Raw genomic sequence first — 26,666 nt, 5'->3', positions numbered from 1 at the left:
ATAGATAAAAAGATCCCCACTGACTGCACACTACTGAGCTAGATTATAAAGATCACCAATGTAAAAGTCTTTGACAAAATTGAGGTAAAATAATAAATCCGGAAGATGAAACTTTCATAATGTTGTACTAAAACAAACTGCATTACATGAAAATAAAGTTCAGATAACACACGAGTATCCCCCTGCATTGTTATAACTAAGGTTTAGCTTAATGAAAACTTCTAAAAAAGGTAAAAGTGGAAGCGTTGCCCAAAGCAACCAATCAGATTCTGCCAATCATTTTCTAGAATGTATTACATAGATAACTAAATTCTGATTAGTTGCTTTGGACAACACCCCCTTTAAGTCTTTTAGCTGGGTCCACAACTGAGCGATGGTGCTACCCAGTGGTGTGATGTAACAATATATTGTATCACCGTACACACTTCACGATCCGCCCTCTGACGATGCGATATATTGTTGCACGCTTCATGAACAAAACTGCGGTGCCGCTGGCATCGTGATGTGCAGCAGAGCAGATGGGACGATGCAACCACCCAATTTATCAAAAGAGGAATAGGGTGGATTTGCCCATACACACTATACGTTGGTCACTGCGATCCGTTGCGGATTGCCAGATCGGCCGATATGCATATATCGTATAGTGTGTACCCAGCTTATATAAATCTACCCCTAGGACTCTCATGTAACCCAGTTTTCACAGGACAGTTATAGACTTTTAATTTAACTATTTTACTGCACTTGGCATCCAGAGAAGAGCAAGTAGTCACCTTCATAAGTATTCTATGGGATCACTAGGAGTGATATCGGCCAGAGATACTTGCTATGAACTCTCCCAGCAGCACTCAGGGCATAGACCAACGCTGGCAGTATTCTTTACACTGATCTTTCTGCCTAAGCCAGATACTACTTTGCAGTGTTACTTTTGCAAATATGATTTGTCTTTGTAAAGTAAGGAGTTAATGTACCCATAATAACTGATTCATGTTTACGCAGCCACCTCCAAGCTAATTACAGTAAGACATTCCAGAGGACTAATGTTGATTTCCTGGAAACCCCAGAACTGATGACAACGATGCTTGTACCTGGTTTGTATAATTATCATTACTGCATAATGTTATATCTCGTCGCACGTGCTACCATTACTCTGTTCCCTGGAGACGCGATTTCTCCGTCACACCTGAGACATTCGCACTCGTTAAGATCAGAGATAAAGATCTGCAAAGCTCCCTTTTGCTCTTTTAAATAATAAAATATCTTCCACGCCACCTCAGAACTGGGACAGCATAGATGTTATACTGCGATGGCCCTGACAACACATAGCTGTTATAGGCTCTCTCATTTGCACAAATTCTGCTGTGAATTTGGTTGATAATTACAGTAAGCTATTTTAATCGGCCAAGTAATCATTTGGTAAAGCCATGATTGAGAGGAATGAATCCACACATCTCTAAATTACCGCTGATTCAAGAAATAATGACGCTGGGAAAGGCTTGGTGCACAATTAACACTTTCAGCATCTTTTCAAATATATTGTAAAGAGTCGGATGTCTGTAATTGTCTATTCGCAGGTGTCATAAAGCTTTGTCCTATCATCAAAATCTCCACCCATGTATAAGATATAAATTGTGTGTTATATGATCCAAACCATGAATCTGAAATGGAGGCTGTGTATTATAGCCCAATTTCCATCCATACATAGGAGACAGAAGTTTACAGTGCATCCAGAAAGTATTCACAGTGCTTCACTTTTTCCACATTTTGTTGTTACAGCCTTATTCCAAAATGGAATAAATTCATTTTTGTCCTAAAAATTCTACACACAATACCCCATAATGACCACGTGTAAAAAGTTTCAGTTTTTTGCTAATTTTTTATTTTTTTTTTAAACTAAGAAATCACATGTACATAAGTATTCACTGCCTTGCTCAATACTTTGTGGATGCACCTTTGGCAGCAATTACAGCCTCAAGTCTTTTTGAATATGATGCCACAAGCTTGGCACACCTAACTTTGGGCAGTTTCGCCCATTCCTCTTTGCAGCACCTCAAGAACTCCATCAGGTTGGATGGGAATAGTCGGTGCACAGCCATTTTCAGATCTCTCCAGAGATGTTCAATCAGATTCAAGTCTGGGCTCTGGCTGGGCCACTCTAGGACATTCACAGAGTTGTCCTGAAGCCACTCCTTTCATATCTTGGCTGTGTGCTTAGGGTTGTTGTCCTGCTGAAAGATGAACAGTCTCCCCAGTCAAGAGCGCTCTGGAGCAGGTTTTCATCCAGGATGTCTCTGTCCATTGCTGCATTCATCTTTCCCTCTATCCTGACTAGTCTCCCAGTTCCTGCCGCTGAAAAACAAACTCACAGCATGATGCTGCCACCACCATGCTTCACTGTAGAGATGGTATTGGCCTGGTGATGAGCGGTGCCTAGTTTCCTCCAAACAACTCCTGGCATTCACGCCAAAGAGTTCAATGTTTGTCTCATCAGACCAGAGAATTTTGTTTCTCATGGTCTGAGAGTCCTTCAGGTGCATTTTGGCAAACTCCAGGCAGGCTGCCATGTGCTTTTTACTAAGGAGTGGCTTCCGTCTGGCCACTCTACCATACAGGCCTGATTGGTGGATTGCTGCAGAGATGGTTGTCCTTCTGGAATGTTCTCCCCTTTCCACAGAGGAAACTCTGACAGAGTGACCATCGACTTCTTGGTCACCTCCCTGACTAGGGCCCTTCTCCCCCTATCGCTGTTTAGACAGCCGGCCAACTCTAGGAAGAGTCCTGGTGGTTTCCGAACTTCTTCCATTTACGGATGATGGAGGCCACTGTGCTCATTGACACCTTCAAAGCAGCAGATATTTTTCTGTACCCTTCCCCAGCTTTGTGCCTCGAGACAATCCTGTCTCGGAGGTCTACAGACAATTCCTTGGACTTCATGCTTGGTTTGTGCTCTGACATGCACTGTCAAGTGTGGGACCTTATATAGACAGGTGTATGCCTTTCAAAATCATGTCCAATCATCTGAATTTACCACAGGTGGACTCTCAAGGATGATCAGTGGAAACAGGATGCACCTGAGCTCAATTTTGAGCTTCATAGCAAAGGCTGTGAATACATATAAAAAAAACCTAAGAAATCACATGTACATATCATTAAATTTGCAAAAATCTAAAAAACAACTTTTTACACGTTGTTATTATGGGGTATTGTGTGTAGAAATTTTGAGGACAAAAATGTATTTATTCCATTTTGGAATAAGGCTGTAACATACCAAAATGTGGAAAAAGTGAAGCACTGTGAATAATTCCCGGATGCACTGTATATAATATTTTAGTGTCAAAGCTGTGTGTTATAGTCCAATCCCATCCATATATAAATAGGCTTACCATACTATTCCTTTAAAATGGGTCACCCGGGCCGATAATTGTATAGTGTGTATGCAAGAGCGTTAGCCCATAAACAGCTTCAAACGCTCCGATCGGGAGGTCAGGATTTGATGTGCTGCAGTTTATCGTTCCCGACCTCTTGATCCCATCGAAGTCAGCACATTCTGAGCTAAAAAGTGCTCAATGTGTACGGGTGCACATCGATCCGATAATCACTCTGTCAGGTCACAGCATTTATCGGAACCGCAGACTTTATCAGCTAGAGTGTACCTGGCAATCTCCATTAATCTACTTGAGATAAAATACAGTCAGGTGCATAAATATTGGGACATTGACAGAATTTTCATATTTTGGCCTCTATTCACCACCACAATGGCTTTGAAATGAAACAAACAAGATGTGCTTTTGAGTTGATAGTCCCATTACTTTTGGCCCCTTAAAAAGTGGGAGGCACATATAGAAACCGTTGTAATTCCTACACTGTTCACCTGATTTGGATGTAATTACCCTCAAATTAAATCTGAAAGTCTGCAGTTAAAGCACATCTTGTTTGTTTCATTTCAAATCCATTGTGGTGGTGAAGAGGCCAAAATATGAAAATTCTGTCAATGTCCCAATATTTATGCACCTGACTGTATGTTTGTTATAGTTTAATCTCCTCCAATCTATCTAGGGGTGTTATACTGTAATCCAGTCTCCACCCAGGAATCTGAGTCAAATATTCACTCATTCACCCAAGATAGCTTTATCTGCTGAATGCCTTTTCATGTCTGGCAGATGGATGAATTGCAGATGAGCACTATGGCTGTCATATGGCCTGATTCAGTTTCACGCAATTGCACAGTAGCTGTGTCTGTAGACGGAGCTACTGTACAATAATATGCTAATGTCGCAGCAGGCGTCTTGTGTAAGTAGATGCCTCCTGGCGGCTTTTGTGATCTTCAGCTGATCTGAAGCCACTAGCTTCAGCACAGCCATGAAACTGGGCCAACACCCTCCCCTTCACCCCCCGTTTTCTGGGACACTGCCCCCAAATGGCCGCAGCCCATGAATCAGGCTGCGGCATCTGGGCACTGTGAACTATCTCGCAGGAGGGGATCCGCACATGCACAGTACAGATCTTCTAACCTCAGAGTTATACACAAACCATTAGGTGTATGTACTGTACAATTCAAAATCAGGCCCATTGTTTGTAATTAATGTTTCATGTCACCTATTATACATAGCTTCCCTTGGTCAAAGAGTTAGTTATTTCTAAGGGGCTCATTTATCAACGAGATTTATCATACGCAATGAGTTTTAAAACTCGTTGCATATGATAATGCTTCAGCCAATCAGCTCCCAAGTGTTGTTATCTGTTTGAAAAATGACAGTTAGGGGCTGATTGGCTTGAGCCCCATTTATCATACACATAGACTAAAGGGGTGCACCACATTTCTGTGTGTACATAAGATCATGTATATATAGAACATAGTATATTTTTCACTTTTTTTTTTTTTTTCCTTTTCAGCTTCGTGGTGGATTCTCAACAACAATTAAACAGATTATCCAGCAGATATATATTCTTATTGTTTGGCATTACCTATAATGAAACCTGTATTATTGTATCCTCCTTTGTACATCTGTAGGACATAGATTATATGACTACACTGCGCAAGCATTCCAAGTGTAATTCAGCCCATTACATGGTGCCATACATTAAATCAATTGTGTCACCGTAACTAAAATTAAGAGCTGCCATTAAAATGAAAAACTTCTTTAGATCATTGTGTATTTGCTCTCTATGCCACAAAAGGGTACAAGAGAGCCGTTTTGCTTGCCTTAAGATCTCAGTGGAGACAGTTTATCAAAAACGTACAATAATAATGTTCTAGAGACAGCAATTAGCAAAGCACAGGTTTACCAAAATGGCTGCCCTATTGCTACTAAAAACAATTAAAAAGTAGAGATGTGTGGGTTCGGTTTTACTCGGTTCTTTTCGCCAAAATTAATCGCAAGTTCGGATTTATTTTATTGGCTATACAAAACAGGTGATAGCCAATAAGATGCCGTTTTTAAGATCCGAACATATCCGAGTAAAACCGAACCCACACATCTCTATTACAAAGTGCATCAATCGGTGGAAAAGCAAGAAAGAATGAAGAAAAAAAAAGAAGACATTATGGAGTCCCTTATAATTTATACGTATAGGGAAACTTCTCAGATGTTTAGGAAAATACAGGATCAGGTCCAGCAAGTGTGTCCTGTCCTCACTTTCAAATGCTCGTTCTTCCAAGAAGAGTACAGGCTGCTAATTGCATTGGGCTGCTCCTTTAGCTTGGAGCCACCTGCTGACCACAGCCAGACGTCATGTGAAAAGGGACCCATTCATCAGTGACAGATTGTTGCAATTCCCCAATCCCCAGACTCCGGGGTCAGGGCATCGGTGAAATCCAACATGTTATTAATTTTAACATGAAGAATTTCACAGATTTCCCAAAAGATCGCCAATTATCGATTGTTGCTGATTGGCGTTTCTGCTGGGAGGTTCTAATGACCGGATAGTAGAATCAGCCGCCTGATGTATGGGGCCCTAAACAGAGATATGGTTGGGAAGAACACAAGGAATACAGGATTTATTTACAAGATGCGAATAAAATTTGGTTACTTGTGAGACACTGTTATACAGAATTTCTGTTATTGGGGGAAGATTTGAATAGTCGACAAGTTCCTTGGCAGTTTTGTGCATTAAGTTTATGTGCAAAAAGTGGAAATGACAGGAATAGCATCGCTCATTACCTACAGAGCATGTAGACACATAACCAGCAAGACTACTACAGAACCTTGTCGCTAATCATCCCCATTATATACACATTAATAAATTATAGCTAGCCAAATCTCTCTAGGTAAGCAATATTCATTTATTTTCATTGTATTCACCATATTAACAGAGTATTTTCAATAAAGTGCTAATTTAGGTGTAATTCTTATATTAGGTTGTATATTGTAGAAGAGTAATTTAAATATATATATATATATATATATATATTTATATATATATATATACACAAATAAATGTAAGGGGTTTTTTTTGTGCCAAACTTGAATAAATGCTTCCACTTCATGGTTTATTCCTTGTGTTGCTCTTTGTCACATGAATGTAATACATTGGCACCTTAATTACAGTTGCATAGTTAGTAAGGTTGAATAGACACCAATCATTAGGGGAGGTTCAATAATCCATGATGTGCGACATGGCACATCAGCGATAAAGTACAGCACAATCACAGATTTTCCTGCACACCTGTATCTGTGATGTTGGTAGATGCGAGGTGCCAGAGAACAGCCAGAAAGCATGTTACCTTGTACATCACCATGTTTTCCCCGTAAGGCATATTTCGGAACTATGGTTTGCTCACAGAAGCCGCATCCCCGTCCACCTTTGGTAGTATACTAATTTGGTGGCATTCAGTCTATTATTTAGAGCTGCAGGGAACGCTGAATAGGGAAACTTTAATTGTGGCCACATTGCATTTCCGTAAAAATTCTCCATGATTTGTATCATCAAGTTATCATGCTGGTAGCAGTTATGGACACTGTACACTCAAAGCAGGCTACAAGGTCATTAAAAAAGGGCACGGCCCTATACCGATCCATTTAGGACACTACTAATAATTTTAGCCCAGTCTGCGTACAGTGCTTTGCTAACTTTGGTATCAAACCTTCTACAGAATGGAAAAATGGAGACGTTGCCCACAGCAACCAATCAGCTTTTCACTAAGCTTTAGTGTGTGTATGTATATATATATTTTCACACTTGCAAACTACTTGGTTGCTTGGTTGCCTTTAGGTTTGATACATTTCCTTCTAGTCTTTACACAGCTCTGTAACCATGTACATATTTCCCCCCCTAAATCTAACACAAAATCTGAGTATTTATCATCAATTTCACTACCAAGATCCATTTTGAAACAAATCATTTGTTCTAGGAATGTGTGTAACACTAAACAACTGCATTAATCCTGTTTTTACAAAAAAGTACAGGTATAAATGTAATGTAAGGCGATATCTACACATATTTTCTGCTCTTATGAAACATTAATTCATTGCGTTACAAGACTAAATACTTTGTACATACAATCATTGCATTGTTATATGACTCAGACATTATAGAGATAATTGAATGCTTTTATATTCCCAGACCATTGGGCCCATTTAATTAGCCGCCAATTAGTCCTGCATCTTTCTACTTTTCATTAACAAAATTGCATTAAGATAATGCGGCTTACAAAAGGGAGAAACAGTGGAATATAGTGCAGTACTTCTGGGACACCCCACCTAATGACCATTAATGTATTTAAAGATGTTTAAATAGTAAAATATGGCCAATAAAGACTATTCTTTTGCATGTTATTTGCTCTTAAAAGCAGAGAGATCGATTTAATGAAGTGGGACATGGATGTCTATGGTAAAAGGTTTTGTTTTTTTAACTTGCAGATGTAGTTGCAAACATTTTTCCCCAATATTTTAAACACACACAGCGACCTGGCTGAGATCACTTTCTGACTGGCGGCCTGACCAGGCTTATTGCTGTGTCTATGACGTCACCACCATCACGTGCTGAGCCGACGCTTGGAGATGACATCATCTACAAGCGCTTGCGCTTTCTATGCTGTGACCGGGTGCCGGGTCGCAGTAAACAGGGTTACCCATTCACACTACACCGTGAGCTGAGTTGAACCAGTGTTCAACCCTGCTCGTAACTGGGGTTGAAATGTCAGGTTGCTCGACCCAGCTTATTTCAACCTGGCCCTTTCACACTGCACAGTAACCCAGGTTATTGCAGCAAGTGTGAAAGGGGTATAATCCTCTTTATTTGCTTAGATACACATGCTGGTTATCATATTTCATTCATTAATAATTGGTCGTAAAATTAAACCCTGTGTTGCCTTATAACAGCCTCCTGTACATTTCTTATGTCCACACCTGTTTGGGGTCCAGGATAGTTTCCCCACGCTTTCATGATAGCATACTGCGGAATTAACGTGCGACACTAGATTACGCGTGTAAGATATCACATGATGTTCACAAATTAACAGGCATTGTCACACCCCAAATCTTGTGGCTAATTGCATCTGGCCTCTTGTTATAGGCAGAGATCAGATAAGAAATTATACAAGGCCACCTCGTACTGTAATCCAACATCAGCGTACAACTGCCACCTGCTATATGAGGTTAGTATTGTTTGTACTGAAACAATGAAATCTAGTAATCGAGAAGACTAAAGTAAAATCTCCCTGGGAGAGGAATGAACATAATGCCAGACATCTTGATGTGAATATTTATTTATAAGTGATGTACGATTCAACCTACATGGCTGCTGGCTAACCTAGCTCCCCATGTCAGTAAATCACTATTTGCTCCATATATTTACTGTCGTCATTCCCCTGATGGTAACTGGATACATCCGGTTATGGCCCTGCTACTCCTGAAAGGACCTACTCAATTTGGCATATTTATTGGGGGGTGTCAAATTAGGACCAACTTCTACCTCTTCTTCAGACTGTAATCGAGCTACCTACACTGCCCTCTCTACTACACCAACATTTTTCAACTAGTGTGCCATGAGGTGAGCACCGACTTTATTTGTACTGCTGGCCCGGGTAGTGCTGGGCTCTTCTGGGAGGCTCAGGCGCGCCCATGCCATGACCTATGGAGACACCACATTGTATGCCTGCCTGCACACTGCTCCCAGCTCTGCACCGTGTACTCAGTCACTAAGTGTGAGCAAGCAACTCCAGCCGATAAGGGACAGGACAGGGACGACGAGACATCGCAGCTGGTTATTTTTTTATTTTTTTTTCTGTGGGGGCCAATGATTTTGATCTGAGGGGGCCATCGTGTTTTATTTTTTTCTGGGGGGGGGAATGTGTGCATTTGTTTTTCTGTGGGGGACTGATGGTGTGCCTTAGCAATTTCAAAATTTTGTTCGGTGTGCAGAGAGTTGAAAATCACTGTACTACACGGATCCAAACCAATGCCTACTCAGCAAGTAGTAACACCGAACCATGTTCTCAGGTGACCAAAGTGTTACTGGTTGCTCATATAGATTTAGAATGTGGGCTTACAGGTGACAACTCACTCTTGACAGCTGTATGTCCCGTCAAACTATTGTTACATACACATAGCACCAGTATACTGGGTGGCATTACCAGTCATGGGACACACACTGACAACTACTGCACTATGTAGATAAAAGTGATTAGACCCCCCCACGCAATCGATATGCATACCATTGCACATGAGTTCAAAATGGCGCTTCGACAAGAATACTTTGTAGGGAGGCCCATGCACATGCAGTTCTATGGAAACAATTATGGTTTTTATAGGAATGACAATGCCACCTGTCATGTTTCCAGAGTGACACTGGACTGGTATATAGAAAATTCGGGAACCCGGGTGGATTGAGTCCAGATCTTAACCCCAATGAGACCCTCTGGGATGAAATGGAGCGACGGGTGCGTTCTAGGCCGACTCAGGCCTTATTTAGTGTCACAGTTTGGTCACTGTACTAAAGGCAGAATGGCAAAACATACCGCCTGCTGTTGCCTAGGAACTTGTGGACAGTTTGCCAAGAAGGGTGTCTGCAGTAATCACTGCACGTGGTGGACCTACATAGTACTGACATCAATTAAAATCTTGTTGATCTATTTGCTGCCAGTGTCCATTCACTTTTGTCTACATAGTGTACTTACAGTAGGTGGCTAATTGCTCTTATACTTTGTTTTTGGACAACTAGGTCTAAAACTGCAGTGCCTGGAAGCAGTAACTTTAATTAATGAAAGCCACAAAGCTCAAACATTTTACACATCCATGCAACTAATAATTATTTTATATAGTTTTCTTAACTGCAGGTATTTTATGCCATATGGCAGTGGGAGAGGGATTTTTACTACAGGTTTCATCATATGTTTAGTTTATTCCCAAACACAGATATCAGGATAGAATTTCCGTTGAATAGAACATCAGTGTGGATAAACAGACAGTAAAAAGGTTGACAGTGTCTAGATAGACAGTAAATAGGTTTAAAAGGGACAAAAAGTTGACACACTAAAGGTCGACATGTAAGTAGGTCAACTGGGTCAAAATGTTGACACGAAAAAATACTCACAGGATTTTATTTTTTTTTAGCCCTAATCTTCGCCCTAATCTTCACCCTAACCCTCGCTCCTGGTGCCTAACCCTAACCATCGGGGTAAGTGCCTAATCCTAAAAAAAAAAAAATCACGTCGACATCTGGTGTCTATCTAGACATTGACATTTTAATGTCCATCTATAGTTCATGCTTTTTACATATTTTATTACTCACTACTAACTCTATAAGCATCCAATGTTGTAGGCGAAGCCTTTGTCAGACCCTTGCCACACTTAGGTTACAGCATTGGAATTAACTTACTCCAGTAAGAACGAAGCCAGACACCTTTATTCTGTTGTATTAAATGAAACCAAAATACTCAATTGCACAGATCATCATTCCCAAAATATACATAGAAATACAGTGTATACAATAACAAAAGACCTGGTATGTCAGGTGGTCTTCAAGTGGCAACCGGATAATGAAAATGCTGCACAGAATAAAAGCAGATCTGTTAATGAGAGGCGGTGCTCATGTATGAGTCAATACAAAAGGTAGTAACCTGTTTGAGTACATGGGTGGGTACAGACTTCTGAAGCAAATGCAGCGTTCATGGTCTCTGATGTGGAGAAATGATTTTAGTTGAACAGGGTTTCCTCAATCAAATAACGGTAACTCTGCTCCGTCCAGGCAGCATTTTGTGGGATGACCCAACATTTCTGAGAATTGCCGCCTATAAAATAGGAACAAATGCTTTGTGAATATATAGCTAATAAGTGCCGCTGTGATGTCACCGAGTCCCAGGGAATGGACAGGCTGCGCTCTCATGAAAACTGGCTCAGCTGAGCACACAACATTGCTGCCGAACAGTGTGCGTAGGTGACTGGTGCACACACTTAGCAGTCTCACTCTGTCCTGGGTCTAATCATAATACTACCGCATCGGTTATATATATATATATATATATATATATATATATATATATATATATATATATATATATATATATATGACTTTAATGCTGTTTACATTTATATAATGTAGGCATGTTTTCCAAGATCAGAGACGGGCAGAGGGCGTGGAAAGGGGGCAGTCAGAGAGGGGCAGAGGGCGTGGAAAGGGTGTAGTGAGTATTTTGAATTTGGTGAGATTCCCAGTAGCGGTAATAGCTACAGAATTTAAGATCTGCTGTACAGGTGCATTTTCTGTTCATTGCATGGACACAGTTTTATATGCAGATACCTATCCTTCTCACTAATAGTCGTGGGATGCAGACTGTGCTGGGGTAGACACCCATTGCTGGTTTACTCCACTACAGACAAAACAAGCCATACCGATTTATCTAAGGCAGTGGTTCTCAAACTCGGTCCTCAGGACCCCAAACAGTGCATGTTTTCCAGGTCTCCTCACAGAATTGCAAGTGAAATAATTAGCTCTACTTGTGGATCTTTTAAAATGTCAGTAATCAGTCAGTGAGTGAGTAATGACCACACCTGTGCACCTGCTGGGTGACCTGGAAAACATGCACTGTTTGGGGTCCTGAGGACAGAGTTTGAGAACCACTGATCTAAGGTGTGTGTGTCATAAGTACATAAGACAGACCAGCTTCTGTGCTCCTGACCTAATAGTTCTAAATGTATCAACCATAGAAAAGTTCCTTAGATCGCCCTCAAATGCAACACTTTTTTCTAACTTAAGATCTATTCTATGGTTTAAAGAGGAGCTTTATGTGGATTTGTCTTTAGGCAGAAATTGAAAAGGAATTTGTGTGTGCCCATGTTAAACAAGAATATATTAAACATTTCAACAAGAATGAAAATGTGCAACATAAATTAGAATGGTAACTTGTGAGCAAAAAGAAAGAAAACAAAAAAAACTGGTATAAAGCTGCGTACACACACGGCGACAATCGTTATCTGATCGTTCTGCATGTGTTGGATGATAGTTATCGAACATCCAACACATGCATTAACCTATAACGACCCGCGATTAACGATCGCGGGTCCCTATAGTAAACAGGCTAACATGGTCGAAATCGACCACATATGCCGGTTTTCCCGGGTGATGGTCGATCACGACCATTCGTACCCGCGCATTGACCATCGTTTGGTCGTTTGCAGGGGCATTAAAGTGAACGATAACAATAAAACCCTTATCGTTTAAATCGTTCACTTTATCTGAACGTGTGTACGCACCTTAAGACATAAGCAGAAACACAGTAGTCACACAAAGCATCTATACATACAAACTCTCAACATAACTTTAAATAAATAGAGTATATACAAAAACAAATTCCAGTGTCATATTACTGTGATTTTCTTGAGGCTTCGTTATATTAACAGAATTTCTGTTTATTGGAAAATCTGGTATATAGGGATATAACTATATTCCAAAAATCAGATGATAATCTTTTTACAGATGGCATAAGTAGTACTCAGACTGTTCTTGGCATTTGTAGGCAGACCCGCTCCCTACACGATGCTGGATGATGATGAGAGGGGAACGGTCTCAGAAAGGTCGGAAAGCTATGAGAAAACACAAAGGTAGCGCAAAAGTTGTTGAGGGGAAAATTGAAATACACCCAAAATATATATTAAACCTAGCAAGGATGGCAAACATGGTTTTAAACATATCAGGTAAATGCAGATCTAGGTTTCAGAAATACTTTCAAGCCAACAGATTGATATTATTTTAAAGGTTAGACGTATTTGCACCATAACTGAAGTTAAATGCATGAAAAACTATATTTCCATTCATGTTCATCACAAGATACTTCATGGTCTACAACCCAAGTATATGCGCCAGGATTGTCTCAGGAGTAATAAGTGTATATACCGGGCTAGTGTCACGATGTGGATTTACAATATTATTAAGTACATGTGACTTACACACTACCCTATTTGTACACAATATAATAATGTAGGGAACAGTCATATACATGAGATAGGAATGTCTGGACTGTGGGCCTGATTCAGAGCCGGACGCTATTTGCGGACGGTCGTTCAGGAAAAGGGGGTGGCTATTCAAATGAACCGTTCGCTCTTTGCGGTCTGTTGACGCCTCCATGTCTGAACGAGCGAACAAAACCTGCGGTCGTTTTTTGGATAACTACGCCCCCTGGCCGCTCGCATCCTACTTCATATCCGCTATTTATTAGATTAATCGAGTACATCGACCAGCGTATGAACTGCTCGCTATTCTTGTGGTTGGTTTTTCCTACCACAATCTTGCGAGCAGTTCTGACTATAAAATAAGCCAGTGACGTGGTCAATGATGCTGCTGTATTAATTATGCACACCCATAAAACGCCCGTTTTGACCTTTAAGCACGCCTGCGTTCTGATCTCCGCTCCCAGTTTTCAACTACCTTCCCCTGTTACCACCCACATACGCCTCCTCCTGTCACTCAAAATAGCAGGCATTCGCTATTTAGCGAACAAACGATTTCGGCCACACTGACTGGTTCGCGCATGCGTATTAAAATCCGTACGCATGCGCAGTTGGGCAAACATCGCTCGGAACGAACGTGCGGCCGCTTACGAGCGGCTCTGAATCAGGCCCTGTGTCACTTGTAAATATGAACGTTACAATTATCATAGAAATGAAAATTAACCAAATAAATTTAATTTCACTTCATTTAATTGAATTGAATGTTAACACACAAAACTGTTATTTAAACACAAGAGCCATATTTCTTGCAGATGTCCAAATGGAAAAATAAATTACATTATGTGAAGAAACAATTGCGACTTTATATATGATCTAGCAGTCACACTAGTAAGTGAAATACTATCAGCGGGAGAGGTCACTCCACAATCAGCAGATGAGAAAACTAGACGCTGCATAGCTGCAAGCCATGTGGCTCCTTACAGGAGTCAGTGTGTCTGTGCAGGTTTACCTGTTACATGGGAATGGGTATGAAGACTCCGGCAGCCCGAAGGGAGAAGAACCCAACAGGGCAGGTAAGTACTCTATCCCTACCCCTCTCCCCCCCTAACCCCTTCCTTGGTGGTGTCTAACCCTAACCTTAACCTTTGCCTCCCTCTGACCGCCTCACGCACACCACCTCCCTCTGACCGCCTCCCTCACGCACACCGCCTCCCTCTGACCGCCTCACGCACACCGCCTCCCTCTGACCGCCTCACGCACACCGCCTCCCTCTGACCGCCTCACGCACACTGCCTCCCTCTGACCGCCTCACGTAATTAAATCAAGACTGAAGTACTAATTAAGTCACCTGTGCCCAAGCATGGTTATCCTTAAACTTAGACCGTTAGGGTGCCTTGAGGACAGAGTTTGAGAAAAACTGGACTAGTGTCTCATGATTACTATGGGCCCCCACTGCATCTGTAGGGAATAGTGGACTCTAAAATGTCATATTATAGGGTCCCGATTCAATTAAATGCACGTTTTTTTGCACCCCCATACAGATTTGCATGTGTATGAACTAGCTATGTTATACAGAAACGTGTGCAGCCAAACTTGATTAAAATCGGCCTTATATAGTCAAAGGGCCACTAAACCTAATCCACAAGGCAGCTATGAATCACACACACACTTTGATAGCGTTACTTACATGGTCGAAATCGACCACATATGCCGGTTTTCCCGGGTGATGGTCGATCACGACCATTCGTACCCGCGCATTGACCATCGTTTGGTCGTTTGCAGGGGCATTAAAGTGAACGATAACAATAAAACAGGAGGTAAGCAGTGTGTAATAAAAAAATAAAAATTAGGTTTTTACCTGGTTAAATCCTTTTCTTCGAAATCCATAGGGGACACAGGCTATACAGTGAGATATAGGCTGGAGTGTAAGAGTCCAGGCACCAATTAGTTAGGCTTTTCTTCCCAGCATCTCAGGCTCCTCCTCACCTACTCCCCGCCCCCAGACAGGCCAGTTAAGTTAGCAAGCCAAAAATAGGAGCGAGAAGGAAGACCGACAACCCCAGAAATGCAAAAAGGTAAACTGGAAGCAGAGTAAAAACCCTGTACGCCAGGTGCGTTAGGGTGGGCGCCCTGTCTCCCCTATGGATTTTGAAGAAAAAGACTTAACCAGGTAAGAACTTAAGTCTCCTTTTCTTCTATATGCCATAGGGAACAGAGGAATAGCTTTGGGACGTCCACTGTATAGCCTAAGGAAGGGGATAATCCTGTGCTGCACTGAGAACTCTTTGCCCAAAATGCACATCCACAGTAGCTAAGGCAACAAAGGAATAGACCCTGAGGAACGTATGGTCAGAGGACCACGTGGCCGCCCTACAAAGCTGCTCAGCCGAGGTGTCCCGGCAAGCTGCCCAAGAAATACCTACCTATCTGGTGGAATCAGCAGTCATCAGTAATGGGGCAGGAAGGGCCGCCGCACCGCAAGTGTAACAGTCAAATGAAGCCATCTGGCCAAAGTCGGTTTTGTAGCCGGCCAGCCCAGTTTGTGAAAGTTGTAGAGGACACGATGGGAATCCTTCTTACGGAGATCCCGGGTCCTTATCCACATAGATCCAGAGGACCCTCAATGTCCAAAGAAGGCTCCTCCAGTGAACAATTAGGTGCATGAAAAGCAGGTACGACGATTTCCGGTTGATATGAAACCGAGAAACTACCTTGTAGTCCAAGCGAGCCCGAATAACAACCTGTCAGCATGAAATGCCAGAAATGGGGAGTCCAAAGGCTCAAAAGGATGATGACTGAAGAAATCGAAGCACCAAAGACAAGTTCCAAGGAGCCACCAGAGGAAACGGGGGCTGTATGTGGAGAACACCTTGAAGGAAAGTCCATATTGTCATGCCTCAGAGCAATCTGTCTCTGGAAGAGGACAGAAAGCATGGAAACCTGCACTTACAAAGAAGAGAGATGGAGGCCCAAATCAAGACCTGCCTGTAGAAAGGAGAGGACCCGAGAGAGACAAAACACTCGGCTTGGTGTTCTGCCAGGAATCTTAACCCCAAAGTAAGTCCGCCAAACACAGTGATAAACTCTTGCAGAGGATGGCTTTACATAGTACGAATGACCGCACCGGGGAATCCCTTAGCTCTCAAGACTGATGACTTAGGAGCCACCCCGTCAAAGCGACACGGACCAGATCTGGATGGAAGCACAGGCTCCGAGACAGAAGATCCAGCCGCAGAGGAAGACGCAGCAAAAGTTGATGGATAGGTAGAGAAGATCTGCGTACCAAGCTTGACGTGGCCAATTGGGGGCTACCATGAGATTACCATGCCGCCCTCTAACTTCAATTTGCGAAGGACCCGCAGAATCAGTGAGATTTTTTTTTAAATTGAAGACTTACATTATATCGAACCTCCACCGGACTACCATGGCATCCACCAGAAAGGCTCCCGGGTCCCTGGGGCGAGAGCAGCATCTCAGAAGCTTGTGGTTGTGCAGAGACGCCATCAAGTCGATGTCCGGCAAGCCCCATTGAAGAACCAGAAGCTGAAAGACGTATGGGTGAAGTGCCCATTCGCCGGCGTGAACATCCTGGCTGGAATGAAAACGGACGACAGAGCCAGAAGATGACACTCTGCCCAGTTGAGAATGAGACTCACCTTCTTCATGACGGGTTGACGGCAGGTGCCTCCTTGATGGTTGATTTTGGCGATATCGGACTGTACCTGGACAGGACAATGCTGGAGGAGCGGCAGTGTTAGGCAAAGAGCCCTGAAGACTGGAAAAAGTTCCAGAACATGGATGACTCTGGAGAGCTGGTTGTCGATCAACCGGCCCTGAACGGTTTGCTAGCAGGTTATTGCCCCCCACCCGCACAGAATTGAGTCAGTGGTGAGGTGGACCTGTAGGTCCCGACACTTCTGTGCTGGAAGGAAGTCCCGCTGCAACCTGGAATCCAACAAGGCCCCCAAATGGCACATCTCCAGCGACGGAGTCAAGGAGGATTTCCTCCAATTGATGAGCCATCCATTGGACTGGAGCAGATCGATCGAGAGACGGATGTGTTCCCTGAGGTCCTTTGGTGATCCGGTGAAAATCAGTAGGTCATCCAGAAATGGGAGAATTCTGATACCCCTGCGCCACAATTGAGCCACCATGATCTTTGAACTTTCCATGGCTCTATGTGTTTTCACAAACGGTAATGCCAGAAATTGGAAATGGTCCTCCCGGCCCGCAAACCGGAGAGCAAGTTGGTGACTGAGCATGATAGGAATATGCAAATAGGCATCCTGGATGTCCAGGGTGACCATGAATAGGAAAGGTAGTATTCTTTACCAAGCGGGCAATATGAGCATTCAACAAGGGAGGACACTCCTATTAGCCCGATCCACAGCAGAGTCCTCCGGAATAGAGGAGGTTCCAACACCAGACATGTAATGGTGCATACACGCGGTCAGATTTTTCTTCAGATCTGAACGATAACTATTTAAAAAATCGTTCAATTGTTCATATCTGAAGGAAAATCTGACATATCTGACATGCCTGAACGATGCGCGTTCCAGATGGTCAGATAACGATATCTGACATCTTATGTGTTTGCAGTCAGACTTGGATGATTCCATTCATTTTAATGCAGTCAAAAATCATTCAAATCGTTGGTAAAATCGTTCATCTGACAAATCTGACCGTGTGTATGCTCCATTAGACATATCGTCCTCGTTGGACTGAGGAAACTTCAGAGTCCGAATTATAACCTGACAGGGGAGTAGAACCATCTCGCCTGGAGGGTCTGCGCCTAGACGTGCAGTCCCTATCCAACATTTGTTGGAAAGACTCCGACACCTGCGCTAAGCCCTGTACCGACTGCAAGAAGGACTGTATCCATGGAGGTTCTATGGCAGACTGCTGCACAGGACCCCGAGAAGGCACAACCAGGGCAGCTGGCGTCTGAAGGGACACTCGCAAGGGGAGTGGGTCCAGGGGCTGAAAATTTCTTAACCAACTGCAGCATTACCTGTGAAAAGGAGGTAGCTCAAGCTGGTTCTTGGCTGAAAGTTGTGGTCGATGGACACTTGCTGCGCAGCTGCGAAACACCAGGCACAGAAATTATCCAGGTCCCGAGAAAGTACAGTGGTACAAGTCTTGCAGATACACAATGCAGGAGCAGCCACCTCCTTGGGTGCATAGTTCTTGGCAGACATGTCATAGAATTCCAACACCGTCCCAACACATCAAATGTTAAGAAACAAGAGTGCATCTAAGGGGTCAGTGCAATGAATGTTTTCTTGACCTCGCCACAATAAGTGAGGCTTGCAGAAGGGTGTTACTAAACCCCACAATAAAGAACACTAAAGCTATCTGAATAGAAAAATTACAGAATAGAATACAGACAATAGAATAATAAACATTATGAAAAAAGTTAGATTTTCTCCCTGTCTCCTGCCCTTTTTCTGTTCTAAGGCCCTCATTCAGAGCCGTACGCTCTGAGCAGAGCGCACGCTCTGAATGAGGGCCGGCCTCCATGAAAATGGAGCGTCCTTCTGGACGCTCGTATAGCTGTGGGTCACCACCCACAGGCTATACGAGCGTGCATTTTGATGGCCGCGATGGTCGAGACCATCGCGACCATCGAAATTGCGAGCCGGAGCCTGCGGTTGAGGTTTTCAACCGCAAGCTCCGGAGTGATTTTGGCTCTATCAGAGCCAAAATCACTCCCACTGACATCACTAGTGATGTCAGTGGGCCGGTTTTTGACGGGAGGCGTTCCCGTGGGAACGCCCCCGTCAGGGAGGCACGCCCCCGGCACGCCTACCAAAGGGGGCGTACTGTCAATCAACATTGACAGCACGCCCCCTTTGATCGGACACGAGCGAAGGACTTTCCTTCGCTCGTCGCGTCTGGCGCATGCGCACGACGGAGCTCCCTCCGTCGTGCGCATGCTCAGTCCAGAACATCGACCCACTTGCGAGCGGACAGCCGCTCGCAAGTGGGTCTGAATCAGGCCCTAAGTACTCTAACAAACATGCACACAGAAACATTCAAAGCAAGGCACAAATGGGCAATAATTGCTCAACAAACCAGACCCCAATAGCTAGGAAGGAGTATAAGTATAAGCTGACTGCAGAGGAAAAAAACAGGAGCGCTTTGCTTCTCTCCAGAGACAAGCTGAAGCAGGCACAGGCTAAAATAGCTGCTCAGCATCTCAGTGTGGGAAGGGAGAGAGGAGAATCCCTATGGCAGGCTTCTGCAGTGAGCCAAGGGAGCGGGGTTAACAGGGAGAGCCCATCTCACGATAACCCAAGGTCAATGCCAACTGCCGTCAGCAATGCCGGTTGTGTCCCACACCGGCAGTGACAGCCCTGCAAGCAGGGAGTCGCTCTTACCTGCGCCCACCGGCCGCGGGTCCCTGGTGTGCGCTGGGGACCAGCCGAAGGCACGGATACTCACCAGTGCTGCGGCCACCGGTACGAGATTCAATGGAGCGGCAGTGCAGGCTTCCTATAGAATGCCTAGCGCTGCCCACTCATAAGAAATAATATTGAATAAAAATCGGAAAAAAAAAAAAAAAAAAAAAGAAGAGTTATGGTAGACTTACCATTGATAACTCTTTCTTCGAGGTCCATAGGGTCCACAGTGATACCATGGGGATAATGTGGTTGGAGTGATCCAAGCACCAAACAGTTAAACTTTCAGCTCCCAGGATGCCCCTGGTCCTCCTCCACATATACCCCGCCCCCTGGCTACAGGCATTCAGTTGTGTAAACAAGCCCAAGGAAGGAGAAGGAAGAACAATCGTACACCAGAAGCACTCTTAGAAACTGAGGGAATCCGTGCCCGAAAGAAATTACCCAATAAAGCGAGGTGTGTCAGGGTGGGTGCCCTGTTGACCCTATGAACCTCGAAGAAAATAGGTCTACCATAACTTATTTTCTTCTTCAGGTTCTATAGGGATCCACAGGGATACCTTGGGGATGTCCTAAAGAAGTTCCCCTAAGGGTGGGGGACGCTCCTGAGCAGAAAAGGAGAACTCGTCGCCCAAAAGAAGCATCCTGAGAGGGAAAAGTATCAAAGGCATAAAACCTAAGAAAAGTGTGGACAAAAGATCACGTGGCTGCCTTGCACAATTGATCAACATAGGCACCACAATGAAACGCCCACGGTGGTTCCACAGACCAAATAGAATGTGCTATCGCCGTGCTAAGGACAGGGAGATCAGCCTTAGTGTAAACCTGGGAAATAGTCATACGTAACCATCGAGCCAGAGTTTGTTTGTTGGCTGGCCAACCTAGTTTGTGAAACCTCATAACACAAATAGTGTCTGATTATCTAACAGTTTGTGCGCTCCACATAGATACGGAGCACGAACCCCATCCAGGAAGACTTCACCCACAGAGAAATCTGAAGGCTGAAAGAGCTGGAACCACCATTTCTCCATTCACATGAAGACGGGACATTACCTTAGAAAAGTTAACCCTCCCCTGTATGGAGGACAGCTCTAACCTGGTGAAAAAAATAAATAAAAAATGGGAAGCAACAAATCAGTGTTGCAAAAATCAGAGACTATGCAGAGGTTCAAATGGGTGAGCTTGTAGCCCCTTGAGAACCAAAGAAAAATCCCACAGTGCTACCGGTGGAACAAAAAGGTGGCTGAACTCGGAGAACCCCCTGAAAAAAAAGAAAAATACTAACCTCCGACAAAGAAGCAATACTCTTCTGAAACTAGATTGACAGTGCAGAAACCAAAGTATAAACCAGCCTAGAAAAAATAAGTACCCAGGAAACCCTAGGGTCATACTTTCTTGTGGAAACACCCAACAGAATGCTAAACTCAGTAACAGATGCGGGCAGCAGAAGACTCATGCCCTAAGCATCATTTAAATTGCAGAGCTGGTGAAAACTTTTGGCTCCAAGGTGGAAGCCTTAAGAGCTACCCTGTCAAGGACAGACTAGGTAAGTCCGGATGCAGGCAGGGATCCTGCACTAACAGATCCAGCCATAAAGGAAGAAGCTGAATATCTATGGATAGATTCCGTATGTCAGTGAATGAATGATGTCTAAGCCAAGCAGGAGCCAGTATTACTGTTCCGCCTTCCTGCTTGAATTTTCTGAGGACCCTTGGAAGGAGGGAAATAGGGGGAAGAGATCCGCCAGCTTGAAGTCCCGTCATCCTGCCAGTGCGTCCATGAAGGTGGCTGAGGGGTCTCTGATCCTGGACTCTTACCTGGAGACCTTGTGGTTGTGACGTGATGCCATGAGGTCTATGTCTGGTACGTCCCATTTGTCCACCAGGAGTTGAAAAAACCCCAGGAGGAGAACCCACTTTCCGACGTGTATGTCCTGACAATTTAGGAGTTCCGCTTCCCAATTGAGGATTCCAAGGATGAATATAGCAGAGATACCTGTAAGATGACATTCTGCCCATATCAGAATGTTTATCACTTCCTTCAGGGCTGCCTGACTTCGTGTGCCTACCTCATGAGATAGGCTACTGTGGTCACGTTGTCGGACTGGATCTGGACCAGCCTGCCCATGATCAGGTCCTGTGCCACGATGAACACATTGTAGACTTCTCGAAACTTCCAGAATGTTTATGGGCAGATGAGTTTCCAGATTTGTCTATCTCCCCCAAACGGTGTGATGAGCGGGCACCCATCCAAAGCACGAGAGAGACAGAGAGAGGGGGAAAGGGGGGGGGGGGTTGGAGATCTCCAGAGTGAGAAGGATCTTCTGGTACCGTATTAGATGATGCTGTCCGTTCCATCGGGAGAGAATCAATTGCTGCAAAGTCCTGGAATGGAACTGAGCATATTCCACCATGTCAAGGTGGATACCATCTACACCAAGACCTGCATTGCTTATAGACTGGATACCCTTTGATTGCGTAGCAATTTGCATACCCGCAATAATAGGGCCACCATCTTGTCCTCTGGCAGAAACACCCTTTGTGCCAGAGAATCCAGAAGCGCCCCCAGATGTACCATCCGCTGTATTGGAGACAGAGAAGACTTCTCCAATCGATTATCCAGCCGTGCTTCTGTAGGCAGGCAATGGTCAGTTGGCGATTGTGTTTTACAATGGCTGGAGACTGTGCCATTATCAGAAGACCCGCCCAGGTATGGTCATATTGTGATTCCCTGAATCCTGACATAGGCAGTCATCACTGCCATTATTTTGGTAAAGGCCCGCAGGGCAGTCGATAACCCAAAGGGCAGTGGCTGAAATTAGTAATGTTGCAGGACAGCAACCCGTAGAAATAGTTGGTGTGATGGCTTACTCGGCACATGGAAGTACACACCCTGAACGTCCAGAGAAGCCAAAAAAAACAAACAAAAACAACACAGGTTCCATAGATCGAAGAGTTTCCCTACGGAACTTGGTTACATGGATAACCTTGTGGTGGGTTTTCAGATTTAGAATAGAGCGATGAAATCCATTCTGTTTCTGTATCAAAAAATTAATTGGACTAATTATCCTTTCCCTGTTGGACCACAGAGACCTGGATTATCACCCCTGCCTACAGCAGGGAGTAAATGGCCTCCTGTAGGACCAAGTTCCTGATAGACTCCGATGGGAGAGTAGTGCAAAAGAAAAAAACTTCTGGGAAGGAGGTCTTCGGAAAGTGAGAACATACACCTGAAAAACCACTTCTTGCACCCAGGTGACTTATTTGATGCCAGTAGTCTGCAAATTGAAGAAGTTGGCCTCCAACAGGAGGAATCCCGCCGCATCAGGCAGAAGGTTTGTCATCCAGCTTAGAAGCTGGACGTCTGGCCGACCAGGACCTCTTAGCTTGCTTGATGGTCCTGCGAAGACTTCCTAGACTTTAAATGTAGCTGTTGATAGCCCTCAGAGTAGACAGTGTGGGAGATGGAATTTGAAGCTGCCAGAGTAGGCAGTATCTTATCTAATTCTGCTCCAAAAAGTATATTTTCAAAGTAAGGATTCCAGACCCTTCTAAGACCCCGTATCTGCTTTCCAGAACCTTAACCAAAAGGGCTCTATAAGCCACAACCGAGGCTGCCGATGCTTTAGAAACTAAGAGCCAAGCATATATTGCAGCTTCTCCAAAATAGGGACTGATTCCCATATGTGGGAGATATAGGGCAGCTGTTCTCTGGTAGAGTAACTTCCAATGCTCCCGTTCATTCCTCAACAGCCTTGAATACCCAAGCTCTAGCCATAGCTGGTCGAGTAAAAGCTCTAGATCATGAAATACTGCTTTAAGACATGTTTCAATTTCCCATCTGTAGGATCTGTAAGAGGAGATGCTGACGGAATAAGCAACATAACATTCCTGACTAAATGTGTCACCTGAGAAGCCACAGTAAGAGGGACTTCCCATATAGTACAGTAGCTGGGAAAAAATACAAAAGTTGTTAATCTTTCCATTTATCTGGGTAACTCCATGCCTCTTCTTCCATCAATACAGTGAGCTGAACGCCCCCACCTCTCAAATTTAGGAAACGTAGCTTTTTTTCTTCTTTCTAGGAGCTGGCTCATCATCCCGTATATTTAGGATTGATATGGCCGCCCTCACCAAAGAGACATCCATTATGGAAGGGAAGACCCTGGAGAAGAACCCAGCACATCATCCGATTTCTCTGATGATGCATCTGAATCTACAAGCTGAGCAGACTGATAAAACGAAGGTCTGCTTAAGGCGCCTTAGCGACTACCGGTTCTTTATGCAACAGCCAACTGAGCCATACTCTGACTTGAGCGGGTATAACATCCATCCAGAAAGGATGTATAGGGAGGACAAACACAGCATGCTCTGAGTATCCCATTAAAGGAGGCAGTGTTACAGTAGCCTAAAGATCCACTAGCTGCATCATTACCTGAAACAAGGAGGAACCCAAGATGGCTCCTGTACAAGGGCTAATAGACTATTATAAAGAACCATATCACCAGTACAGACAGCACATCAACCATCCTGAATACAGGGGCCTCAACCTCCCGTTTCCCTTTTAACATATTTAATAATAAAAAGGTAATAATGCAATGCGAAAGCCCTCACAAATACTAGTAATTATGAAGTACACAGAAAACCCCACATCCACCTGAGGGATGAGGAGAGGGAAAAAAAAAAAACCCAAAACAGTGATAGTTATAAACAGAGTCAGAAATAAAAGGCCAGGGATCGTAAAATACACGCTATAGCATGTTTTTACGCGCTACAGGCAGATGGGGACCCGGTTTTAAAAACTAAGCAGGTCCTGCAGGACTCACTGTGTGCAACGTTGCAGCAGCCAATTGACGTTGGCGGCATCTTCTCAACCAATAGCCGCCAGCATCTCAACTGATCTCCGCCCCTCTAGCCAATCTCCAACTACAGAGCAGACAGACACTGGCCGGCCCACCACCCTGTTCCGCCGGGACCAGTCGGCGCCTACTGACTGGGAGCAGCAGCAGCAGCGTTCCCGGACCACCAAGTCTTGCCCACTGCCGGGGAGAGTCAGCAACAGCAAGACAGCACCTCACCTCGGCATCCTCCCGCCCACACTCCCGAGCAAGTGACAGCCGGGAGCGGAGCACAGCAGCCACACGAAGTCCGGGTCACACACAGCCGGGCCCACAACAGCTGACTCTGAGCAGATGAGAAAAACAGGAGCGGAGCACAGCACGGCGAGCAGAGGAAGTCCAGGTAACGCACCCCAGGGCCCACAACAGCAGCAGCACCATGCCATTTCCCGCGCTGAGAAGATGGCTGAACAGACCTAAGATAGGAAAGCTCAGTACACATGGCTGCACAGCACTACTCTTTCTGCTTCAGTCACACAGTACACACTGTCTCTCTCCCCTTTACATTCTGACTGCTTTCTAGCCTTGCCTGCCCCTAGCCCCCTCCTTTCCCCCAGTACCCAGTTGCGATCTACCTTTGCCCACCCCATACCCCAGTACTGCATGCCCCTAACCCCCTCCTTGCCCCCAGTGATAGCGACTTTCTACTCTTGCTCCAGGGGCATATTTATAATGGGTGCAAAAATAGAGGATATATTGCGCACTGAGCTGTGGCTTGATTGTGCAGGGGGGGGCAGCGTTAAAAATGGAGGGGTATCTACCCTCCTATCTAGTAATCAATAAAGCTAATTAACGCGCTCTATAAACCCCTTGCCGTGAGGGCTCTAACCTAAAGTGGTTTAGGAAAATCAGATTCATTTTTCACATAACTGCATTTACAACATGGCAATATGAATAATATTAGAGAGAAAATAGTGTGATATGTTCAATATATCTTTATGACACTGTAAGGTTCATCAAATATACAAAATACGAGACAACCTTACATGTAACCGTAAAGGTGTGATCCATTTACTACAATGTCCTTGCAAGAAACAGTATATAGGAAGAACTATCCGTCCATTCAAAGTAAGAGTATATGAACACATGCGCAATATTAGGAAAATGTGAGGAGCATCCCATTTCAATACACTTCAGAACATACCACAATTCAGACCCTGCAACTCTGGAATATACCGCCCTCAAAAGTAGTAAAACCTAACTGGAGAGGAGGGGACTACACAAAGCAAATCAATAAAGAGGAACTGCGTATAATGATAAACATGGGGACCCTCCACCCTGGAGGATTTAAACAAGACAATGAGATAGTAAATTAGTCACAGACAATATATCTTATTAGATGAATTACACCATGCTGGTCCACTCATCAATATGCTTCATTATCCACTGACAGTATGAATTAAGATGCAATATATAGCCCTACTACGGCAATCCAATTTAAACTTTTCATGCTATATCTGATTCTATTATGTTTACAATTGCCCTAATTATTACGCATGCACCTGTATCATATACTTGGATTGCATCACTTTACCATTTAAAAAATATCCTTTCCATAATTCATAGTTTGTTCTACACAGTCTAAATATAATGATATATAGATATCATATGACCTACATTCTGTTAAAATTCCCCTTCTTTTTCTCTTTTGCAATCAATGTACTATATTGTTGTCACAAAATGAGATGGACTTTATTGGCAATCAATTAATTGCCACAATTACATGCAAACAGCAGGGGGATAGCTATGAGTGACAAGAGACTCATCCTATCACCAGGCATCAACCCTGTTTGGACCAATCACACCATTAAAACAGTAAGAGGCGGGACTCATCCGGCCTTCTATCACCGCAAGATACAGCATAATGTCCACGATTCACTGGTTTGAAGAAGACCCCCAGAGGGTCAAAACGCGTTACCCCAATTGTACCCACCCGACGTTACCATCCATCAGAACAGAAGGACCAATATCGAGCAATTGCAGCTA

The 26,666-nt window shown here is 44.0% G+C and overlaps 2 protein-coding genes across 4 annotated transcripts in view; one reads left to right on the top strand and one right to left on the bottom strand.

The window, feature by feature from the left end:
* NECAB1 (N-terminal EF-hand calcium binding protein 1) overlaps positions 1 to 6,483 on the top strand; it is a 298,804-nt gene extending 292,321 nt beyond the window's left edge. For both annotated transcript variants that reach the window (XM_088471513.1, XM_088471514.1), the window contains 2 exons: positions 997 to 1,088; positions 4,891 to 6,483. In XM_088471513.1, coding sequence (XP_088327639.1) covers positions 997 to 1,088; positions 4,891 to 4,919 — 121 coding nt within the window. In that variant the 3' untranslated portion in view covers positions 4,920 to 6,483. The remainder of the gene's footprint in view (positions 1 to 996; positions 1,089 to 4,890) is intronic.
* A 5,280-nt stretch (positions 6,484 to 11,763) lies between these two features.
* CUNH8orf88 (chromosome unknown C8orf88 homolog) overlaps positions 11,764 to 26,666 on the bottom strand; it is a 60,637-nt gene continuing 45,734 nt past the window's right edge. For both annotated transcript variants that reach the window (XM_088471510.1, XM_088471512.1), the window contains one exon: positions 11,764 to 13,019. In XM_088471510.1, the coding sequence (XP_088327636.1) occupies positions 12,966 to 13,019 (54 nt within the window). In that variant the 3' untranslated portion in view covers positions 11,764 to 12,965. The remainder of the gene's footprint in view (positions 13,020 to 26,666) is intronic.

Source organism: Taudactylus pleione, unplaced genomic scaffold (genome assembly GCF_031769625.1).
Source record: "Taudactylus pleione unplaced genomic scaffold, aTauple2 ptg000114l, whole genome shotgun sequence".
Taxonomy (NCBI): Eukaryota; Metazoa; Chordata; class Amphibia; order Anura; family Myobatrachidae; genus Taudactylus; species Taudactylus pleione.
Note: the sequence above shows the minus strand (reverse complement) of the source record. Positions and strands in the feature narration are given on the sequence as shown.